The sequence below is a fragment of the Penaeus japonicus genome, unplaced genomic scaffold (genome assembly GCF_977035675.1).
Source record: "Penaeus japonicus unplaced genomic scaffold, GWHDUDI00000001_assembly GWHDUDI00000022, whole genome shotgun sequence".
In the NCBI taxonomy this organism is placed as follows: domain Eukaryota; kingdom Metazoa; phylum Arthropoda; class Malacostraca; order Decapoda; family Penaeidae; genus Penaeus; species Penaeus japonicus.
The window spans coordinates 8,288,969-8,298,968 of record NW_028234424.1 but is presented as its reverse complement, the minus strand read 5'-3'; the positions used below and the strand labels follow the sequence as shown (position 1 = coordinate 8,298,968).

General features: G+C 34.4%; 1 protein-coding gene across 13 annotated transcripts in view; it reads left to right on the top strand.

The window, feature by feature from the left end:
* LOC122248987 (sodium channel protein 1 brain-like) overlaps positions 1-10,000 on the top strand; it is a 319,708-nt gene that overhangs the window by 308,400 nt on the left and 1,308 nt on the right. For 7 of the 13 annotated variants that reach the window (XM_086549430.1, XM_086549434.1, XM_086549429.1 and 4 more), the window contains 3 exons: positions 1,785-1,936; positions 5,511-5,682; positions 6,060-10,000. The exon at positions 6,060-10,000 is cut by the window's right edge and continues 1,308 nt beyond it. In XM_086549430.1, coding sequence (XP_086405556.1) covers positions 1,785-1,936; positions 5,511-5,682; positions 6,060-6,308 — 573 coding nt within the window. In that variant the 3' untranslated portion in view covers positions 6,309-10,000. Of the gene's footprint in view, positions 1-1,784; positions 1,941-4,146; positions 4,266-5,510; positions 5,683-6,059 lie in introns of those variants that run through there. The other 6 variants (XM_086549431.1, XM_086549433.1, XR_015192059.1 and 3 more) reach the window with 5 other exon arrangements.

The following is a 10,000-nucleotide window of genomic DNA, read 5'->3' as shown; positions in this document are numbered from 1 at the left end:
CACTCTTGATGTTTTTCTCTATTAAATCATTTTAACATCTTTGTAAGTGCATAATTTTTTTTTCAAACTCCACCATTGATATTTATCGCTGAATTTTATCATGCCTGATCGATTTCTCAAGCCTCATTTGCCGCAATAGTTCAGTGCCATGACTTCACGAAAAAGGAAAAAAAATCAAACCAGACGATTTTCTTTTAATGACTTACATAAATTTTGAAAGTATAAAGTGCGATTTTGTACTATAATACACCTTTCATCCTCAACCTTTTGTAAATTCTCCCATCCCCCTTTTTAATACATGAAGATAACAGAGGATTTATTCATGGTTATTAAAGTTCCAAAGACAATTGGATATATTACAGATTGTCTCCAATACAGGTTTGTTACAAGTATACTTAAATGCAACCTTTTAAATATTAAAAGCAACACTGCAGGCTTAAACCCCAAACCAACCCCCCCTACCCAATGTTATATATAGAGTAAATGTTGTATTATGTATATATATTTGCTTATATAATATATATATAGGTATATGTATATATATATATGTATGTATGTATATATATACTGTATATATGTTTTATATATATATGGCTTTTGTGCAATGCATTTGGCACCTGTAGTAGATGTACACACCATGCTATACATACACGTCGCTTTTCAGTGTGCTTTTTTCCATGTGGGCGCGTTTGTATCCTATGTATATATAGAGCAAATGAATGAGAGCCTTTAGGAGAGATGTGCTAGACCCAGAACAGCATGCGTTGCTTTGTTATCCACACACTAAACATACGGCATCGTAGACCCAACATGAGGGAGTGTGTCTGATTCATTCGATGTGCTACAGCTTGATGTGTGCTGTTGGTTGTTCTCACTGTTGTTGTTAATGTTGTTGTTAATGTTGTTGTTGCTGTTGTTGTTGTTGTTGTGGTATGATTGTTGGATGTAGCTGTGATATAACGAAAGAGAAAGTTGTCAAGGCAGAATGTTGCTTATGGAAGACACAAAGCACATTCTTTTAGTCTATCAGGAATCATGGCAAGAATATTTTGGTGCTATATGACTAAATCATTATTGTTGCTTTCCCAAGGTTTGACTGATTTAATGATTCTCCGTCCTTGCTCTTTTTCCTCTGCCTGCACCAGGAAAATCTTTGTGCTTGCATATATGTTATGGAAATGCTCCAGACACATATATGCCATAAATGTTATGCTCATAACAAAATGAAAATCCCATTAATTGTGTCATTTAATTTATTATTCGTTTTTGTTCATTCATATCTGTATTTGTTTTCTAAATGTCATTCCTTGGGAAAATAAAATAATAGTGCTCACCGAGTGACTGGATAATGAATACTAGCATACTGAGCTAAAGAAATTTTATCACATAACTTCAAATTAAGATATGATATTGTATGTAACAGTTACACTCCTAAGTACCACAAACAGTAGAAATGTTCATAGCCTATAAAAACAATTTTTTTCTGTTCCCCTCTCTGGAAAAATAACACTTGAAAAAAAAAAAAACAAGGTATGACTTTACATCAAAACTTAAACTTGTGTATATTAATCAGAATTGAATGAATCACATATGCCTAGCCTCCAGTCCTCGATTTGCCTTTGAGAACATTCGCGTGTCCTGTTATGTCCTTGATTCCTCCGTATGTGCGTGTGGAAGCGTCCGCGCCCCCCACCCTTTACTCTCACCTGCACAGCCGCCTGCAGTGTCTGCACTCTGCACCTTCGGGCGAGCCTTACCACCGACTAACGCTCACAGTTCCCTAGTTCCCCCCTCAGCTCAAGATGCAGATGGAAGAGAAGTTCAAGAAGCAGTTCCCAACACGCAAAGAGCTCGAGATCGTGTCCTCAACGCGTCGCTGGAAGAAAATGGACTCAGCTGCCAAGACCATCCAGATGGCCTGGCGTGCCTTCCTCAAGTAAGTTTTCGATGGGCCTTTGAGCTTCGGTGCTTCCTTTTCCAGACATGTTCATTAGGTATAGTGTTCCGAGTCATTCACGACTCCATTGATTCAAGATCGGGTGAATGGTTTATATCAACAGGCAATTCATTTCGTTCTGAAGATATGACTGGTTGATAGGTATTCTTTTTTCTTCTTCTTCATCTTCTTATAATTCTTGATGAAATATGAATATATCTGTGACAAAGAAAAGTATCATTCACTGGCAAAATTACCCTAATCTCTAACCCAAATCTTTAGAATTAAGTTTCCTTTTAGACTTCAATTTTCAGTGTCAAATATTTGTGCTCCAGAAGTTCTTTGACAGATATCATTCATTTTAACTCCATTACAGTTACAACTTCATTACAAAGAGTTTCATGATAAAAAAAAAGCCAAAGCAAGAAGGAAAAAAGGAAAAAGAACGAGGAGTCAAAATAAATTATAACGAAATAATAAGAATCAGTTATTAACAAAGATGAACTGATACGAAAATATACGAGACGAAAACAAAGGAATAAGGAGTATTTCCAGCCAGTCAGACCATTACTGGCATAATGAAAGGAAAGATAAGAATACAAAATAGTTGAAAAATCATGACGATGAGATAATGATAAAACTGGGATAGGATGACATCATTTTTTTTTTTTTCTAATTGAAGAATAGCTGAGGAGGAAACATGGAAGGGGAACCAAGAAAAATGAAATAAAAAGGGCAAAGATATACAAATTTAAAGAAATGGAATACAGAAAAATGAATAATGCCCAAACAAATGTGAAATATGTATAAAAAAAAATATGGGGAACTAGAGGTAGGTTAAAACAATATCACTTCAACATTATTCAGAATGAAAAGAAAGGGGAAAAAGTTAGTTTTAAAAATATATATTTTCATTATTACAATATGACAAGGAAGGAGAAATCAGACAGTAACAAAATAATGATGAAGCCTTCCAGAGGAAAGGTGGTTTTGAACAGGAAGATAGTGTGAATGAAATTGATAAGCAAGAAATATGAAATAAAAAAAAATAAAAAATCATATAATTTTATATTGTGAAAAGGGCAGCTTAATGGGAAATTATTAAATAATTAGTGGTAATGACAACATAACCTCCATGATTTAGTCCTTAGCCAGTGACTTTAATATTTAGGCTAAGAAATAGAATTAATGTTGAAAATATGACAGGTATTTTATTTTTTTATTCATTCAGTATTTTCTTTACAGAATTCGTATTTAGAATGATTGTTTACAAGAACTTAACTTTCCTCTTTTTTTTTTTCTTTTTCTTTATTTCTTTTTTTTCAATTGGGTCTTAAACATTTCTGGTTCTGCTCTATTTCTACTCTAGCAAAATCATTCCATGAATTATTTACTGGTAATGAATGCTAAAAAAATAAAACACAGATCTTCCTTATTGCACTGGATGTTACTTTTTTCCGAAAAAAATAGGAAATAGAATATTTTTTTAAAAGGCGTGCATAACACTCCAGAGATATATATGTCAAAATTTGATTCAATCTACGTATATATATGTATATGTGTGTGTGTATGTATGTATGTATGTTTATATATATATATATATATATATATATATATATATATATATATATATATATATATATATATATATATATATATATATATAACATATATATATATGGCAGATAAACCCACTATACATATAATAGATTTATATATATATATATATATATATATATATATATATATATATATATATATATATATATATATATATATATATATATTACATATACATATTTTTTTTATTTTTTTTATTTTTTTTTTTATTGAGAATGCCAGATATAAGTTGGTTATAAAATTAGCAGCTTCTGTGAGTGAAAACTGTACATAAATTCTCGTATTGAGAATATGTTGATTTTTATTGGCTCCTGTTTGAAATCATATAAATATCTTCAATCTATCTCAAATATAATTCCAACATCATCTTTTAAATCATTTACCATATTCAATTATTACATATCAAGTCTTATTTCAACTGTAATATTTAAAAATCATGAATTAAACCAAAAAAAAACGTTTCATAAATAGCAAGGTTAAGCTTACAAACACAAACGAAAAGAACACTCGAAAAGATAAGTTTCAAAATGAATGATCAAAGGGAGTCCTCCTGTGAACCTGTCTGTCAGCCACACGCCATGACCTTACAGAGCAAAAAGAACGAGACTAGATGCGACAGGGAACCCTTCTCGGGGAAAGGCCAAGGAGGGAAACGAGATGCAGCTCCAGAGCCTGGAATAACTCTGCCTTCCCACAGTAGCGTAACCTTGTGAATGTTGACTCCTTGCTGTTTTTTTGGCCACTGTACCGTATCATGTGTATATTTTTTGGCAGCTCATGGTTCAGTTTACCGTTTGGGCTCCAATTAGAGGTGTCACCAGCTGGTCACGGAGTTATTTGGTCCATTGTTGTGCAGTTTATTAAGGGATTGGGGTTAACGAGGTTAAAAGAGTGAACATCTGACCCCTCTAAATGGACCCAATCAATTTAAATCACTGGCTGAAGGTTAGCCATAACACTAATGTCTGTTCTGGTGCTTTAGATCATAAATGATAACAATTATTTGATTTTTTTTTAATAGTAACACACAAAAATAGGACTTTGTGCAAGCTAAGCTACTAATGATACTTAATTGTAGATTTCCACATCCCTTTTATGAAATAAGTTATAGCTAACTAAACCCCGGAAAATATATTGCCTAAATATTTAATCCTATGATATACTTCTCAATAGCTTTTGTGATTTTGTTAAACCAAAAAAATATATATTTATTTGCATAATCTACTTACTACTTACCAAATAATTATTAACCCTCAAAGTGCATGATATAACGATATTGTACGGTTTTTAAACAAGGAGAACTGTCTGGCTGCAAAACAGAAAGTTTCTGCCTAGATCAGGAAGCTCCAAGCAATGCTGATATCCTGGTCCTAATAACATTACCAAGAGTGAAATCTTGAGGTGACGAGTCGCGCTTCAGCTTCGGCTTTCTTGTTTCTGCAATTGAATGGGCAGACAACCCTTTAACCTACTACTATATACTAATAACATTACATTGGGGAAGTTATTTTGTACTCATGTAATACATCCAGTAACCTAACTCTCAGATAACAGAGGAATGATATGCTTAGGTGATTCTTAGTTCTTCTGAATCACATGCGTAGTTGGTGTACTTTGTTGATATTCTAACACTAACAAGTGTTTTCAGATAGTTTATAGAAACACTGCACTTTTAAGTGAACCACAAGATACCTGAATGTTGTACTTTTGTATATGCAACAAACGAGTCAAAAGAATAGTGTTTTGTATAGCACACACTTCACAATCACATTTTCGGTTACTGTGATAGTGTAATTACTCAGAATGAAATAATTTATTTCTCCCCAAACTGCATAAACTTCAAAGTAGATGTAGAAACAAAAATGGAATATGAGGTCATGTTAATCAAACATGTTGTTGCGATGAAAGCACATGAGTTGGCGACAGGACGCATGACACCCTGCTTTCTTCACAGGCATCGGCGAGAGTTGGAAAAGAAGAATTTACTCCTAGAGGAGGCACAAACACAAACCTCCTCTCCGGGAGGGTCGTCTATACGCTCTGGTTTTAAGAGGGTATCGACCTTACTAGCGGCGGTACCAATGCCCATGAGTATGCCTCGCCGAAGGTCTGTCACCGTCCTACAGGTAAGATTTGTTTTTCTAACAGTTCAGATGTAAAACTACATTCTTGACTGAATGTTTGTGGGATGATTGGGTTTATATTGTTTTAGTTGTATAAAGTAACTGCCATACATATGTATTATTCGTAGTCAAGATAAAGTTACACTGCCTAATATTTGGTTACAATATATAATGACAGATGTTACTACAGTAAATTTAATTGGGCCAATAGTTTTCTTCACTTTATTTTTTTCTTTCTTTTAACAAGTAAAAATATCTGAACTGTTACTACCATTGTTTCATAATAGTTCTCCCTAAACAGCAACACACATAAGTTATAAAATAACCTCTGTGTTGAAACTCCTCCTTTAAACCACTCTTAGAAGAATAAGTGTTCGCAGGTGGATGGGGAAAGATCTAGGCCTAGCTCACGCCGTGCTTCCCGCTCTTCTGTGAACGATACGTCTCCCCGTGGGTCACTCTTCTTCTTCCCCATCTCACGCCGCGCCTCTAGAGCCTCTGCCACTTCCGCCAACTCAGGAGCATCATATCCATCACTCGTGTCTGTGCAGATACATCGCGTTGCTGATCGGGAGTCTCCTCATGCCACCCAAGGGTCCACAGAAGCCCTGAACACGGAGGCCAGCTGACGCAAGCCTTCTTCGGGCCCACCTTGATGCCCTCCCTCACTGTAACCGGTGCCCACCCTCCCCAGCTGTAAGCTAACAGCTTCTGAATGAGTGCTGTTGGCTCATTGCTGATGGTTGATAGCCTTCAGTTGAAAGCTGATGGCCAACAGTTGTTTGGGTTCTTCCTCGTCTCACCCGAGCGAGTCTGACCCACATGCTGCCCGGTCACTCCTGCCTGGCTGGCCTTAGCCCAGTCTATTCCTCAAAGCCCAACTGTGAGGCTTTATGCGCTACGAGTACCCAAAGGAGAAGAGACGGAGCACTTTGGTTGCTCTGACTGTTACAACTTAGTATTTCCATACGTTCCTGGAGTCTTTGTCATGTTTATCATTGGCACTTGTCCCAATTAGATATGAATTTTTTAAAGACCAGTTTAATGGTGTATAACTGCAAAGATAACAAGGATTTTTTATTGATATTATTGCTAGTTTACAATGACATGTGCCATTGTTGTTGTATATAAGAAGTATTTTCACCTGTGGATTATTTCATTTCCTGTTATAAATAACATCATATGCAATTTGCTTTTTTCTCTTGCAAATACCATAGGCTCACTATAATGTGCATATACAACAATAGGTTTTCATATAGGAAACTAAATAAAGTTCTATAGATTTCATGATGGTCTTGAAAAAGAGGACAATGTAAGTCAACGTATATAATATAATCTCTCAGTGTAGTTCAAGTTAGATATTTTGTTTTTGTTACTGTAATACAAAATTCCCCTGTTATAGCTGCATCTCTTTTTCAAGGTCTTAAGGTCACATAATCAATATTTTTATGGCATTATAGCCTATCGTTATCCCTGCACATGAGCATGGAACCATCGCGAAACGATATGCAAGTAGAGTTATTTGCCAGTTTGTTAGCTTTGCTGTAGGGTGCCAAAGATTTTGTTCAAGCATTAGACTAAAGAGAAAAAAAAAATAAAATAAAAAAAGAAACCCTTTTGAAAGTCAAGTTTCATGGTAATTAGATCACAAAATGTTCTTCTGTTTTACCCTACCCAATATTATGCCTTGCTTTTACAATTAGACTAATTCTTTAAGGTGTCTATTCAAATAGAAATTCACACCATGAAACTTGACAGACATGCTCTTGTTTAGCCAACATTTAGGTTCCTGTACTAGACAAAACGTGCCAAATAACTGCACCAGCTTTTCAAGGATCACCTCAACCTAGAAATTAATCCTAATGTACTTAATATAAATGTATCATATTGTACATAGTTTTACTTTTCAGAGCATAATTGGCAAATTGTAATCTATTTGTACAGTGTTAGGTGACTGCCAAGTTATCATGTTGATGTATCTTTGATGTTCTTGTTATACCACACTTTCTGATTTGTTGTTTGCCCATGCAAGGTGACATAATAGGATATTCTTCAAAGAAACAAGGCAGCTTATAACATGAAACTTTATTTGTTGCAGAACTATTCCTCAGAACTGTTTCAGAAAGAAAAACAGTCTTTGTATCCATGGTACAGTCGTTAATCTTTTTTGTTGATTTATTGTCAATATTTTTTTTGTCTTTTTTCACAAATAGGGATGTTCTTCTGCAACAAAGGTAAGTTTCTGTAATAAGTTTCTTTTAAGATAACTTATTATCCTAGATTTTAAACTCAGCCATGATGCACTGCGTGTAAAGCATTCACCGGGTATCAGGTATCACAGACCTTTTTGTGTGCAATGTCACGTTTGCAATACCCAGCAGCACCATGTTCATCCTAGCACATTATACATTTGTGTCTCTAATCAACTCAAAAACTGACAATGGATATTTTTAACGAGTGTATTTTATATCCCATTGCACATGAAATATAGCATTGTCACATTACTAGAGTAGCATTCTTTTTACCTTGTTCTGAGGAGAATCATATAATTTTGTGAATTAATTAATGACCCTCATTATAACTATTACTTACATCTACCTGCAAGCCAACAGCTGTAGTCCACCCAATTCTCAATATAAGACAGCCAGTGATGTTAATACTGAATAAATAAGTTGTTACTTCATATACAGTTTAGTTGTAAAGCTCATATCATTTACCATTATGTAGATTACAGTAGTTAAATTATTATACTGCAATCATAATTTCCCTTGTATCTTCATAATCTGGTAGATTGGAAGTATATTTGAATAAGAAAGGATGTTCTTACCAATTCCAGGGCAAATCTTGCGTAGTGATTGAATAAGGTTGATTTACCATTTGTTGCACTGGCCAAATAAACTTTATTGAACTACTACTTCAGCCTCCCAGTATTCTTGAAGACGTATGTATGTACAGTATATGTGTGTATATATATAAGAGATGGTGTGGAAACTCCAGAACCTGGTAAAATTATGATTGTATTATAATGAAGTAGAGAAGAGCACACCACCTTTACTGTAGGGGAGCAGGCGAGGTGGTGCACATGGCTGAGTAGTGTGTTGTATCAAGACACTCGCCAGTCTTGCTCAGTGCTAGACCTCGTACCATAGGATTCAACATTGTAAATAAGGAGATTCATCTCAGGTCTCAGGTCACCATCACTCATCATTGAGTCATCTCTCATAATTTCATGTTAGGAGCAAGTAGAATCTTCAGGAATTTCACTTTTGAGGAATATGAGATATGAATTTGACATTGATGTTGAACATAATATTGATTTGTCTTCACAATGCATATGCCATTATTAAACCGTGAAAAATATTTCAATGTTAACTATTTTTCCTTTTCCTGCCTTTGATACTGTTAAATAATGACTATACAGTGCATCATTACAGGGATATTATGTTATGTATTTACCATTTTGGATCATATTTTGAGCTATTACTAAGTTAAGCAATAGTTTTTCATTAAAAGTATTAAATTATACATTACTGGCACATAAGGAGATGAAAAAAGGACTTTTAAGAAATTTTGAACCCAAAAACATTATTGAGCAGTGGGAATATAATAATCAGTTCCAGACTAATCTTGTATAACTTTGACTAATGAAAAAAAAAAAAGGAAAAATTTTTTGATCTGTTTCAAATAAATAACTCTAAACAATTTTTATACTTGTAGCAATGAGATTTCCTGTGCTTCGGTAATTATATCTTTCCATGAGGCTCACAATTTTTTCTTTATAAGGGATGAACATGATATGCTGAAGAAAAAAAAAAATCTTTACAACAATGGAATCCTTTCACAGAGAGGAACGCAAGACCCACACGTAAAACAGAAGACTTTGGGGCATGTAAAGAATCTTATTGTCACTGTAGTGTATCACGGTGCTGTAACCTCTCTGTAATTTGTGCTTTTAAGACTACTTATTATTCAAAATTAGGGCTAGAATTCATGCTTACATTAGGAGAAGTTTTATTCACATATTGTATATGAGTTCCTGGTACTTAAGAGAATGTAATGGATGGATCCTAGCCCAATGGTAAAATTTTGCAATTTCGTATAAGAACAAAAAGAAAAAAAAACATGGTTTATATAGTATGTAAGGTACCTACCACGGACCACATTTTGTACAACTTCTTGGCAATAATGCCTAATGTCTGCTACTGTGCACCTTTTAGATACCACACCTAACAATCAAATGGTAGTTACAGTAGAACATAAAAACATCGGTGGTAATGTCCTCTTAGAATATCTTATGAATTTCTTGTTATCCGATCATTTC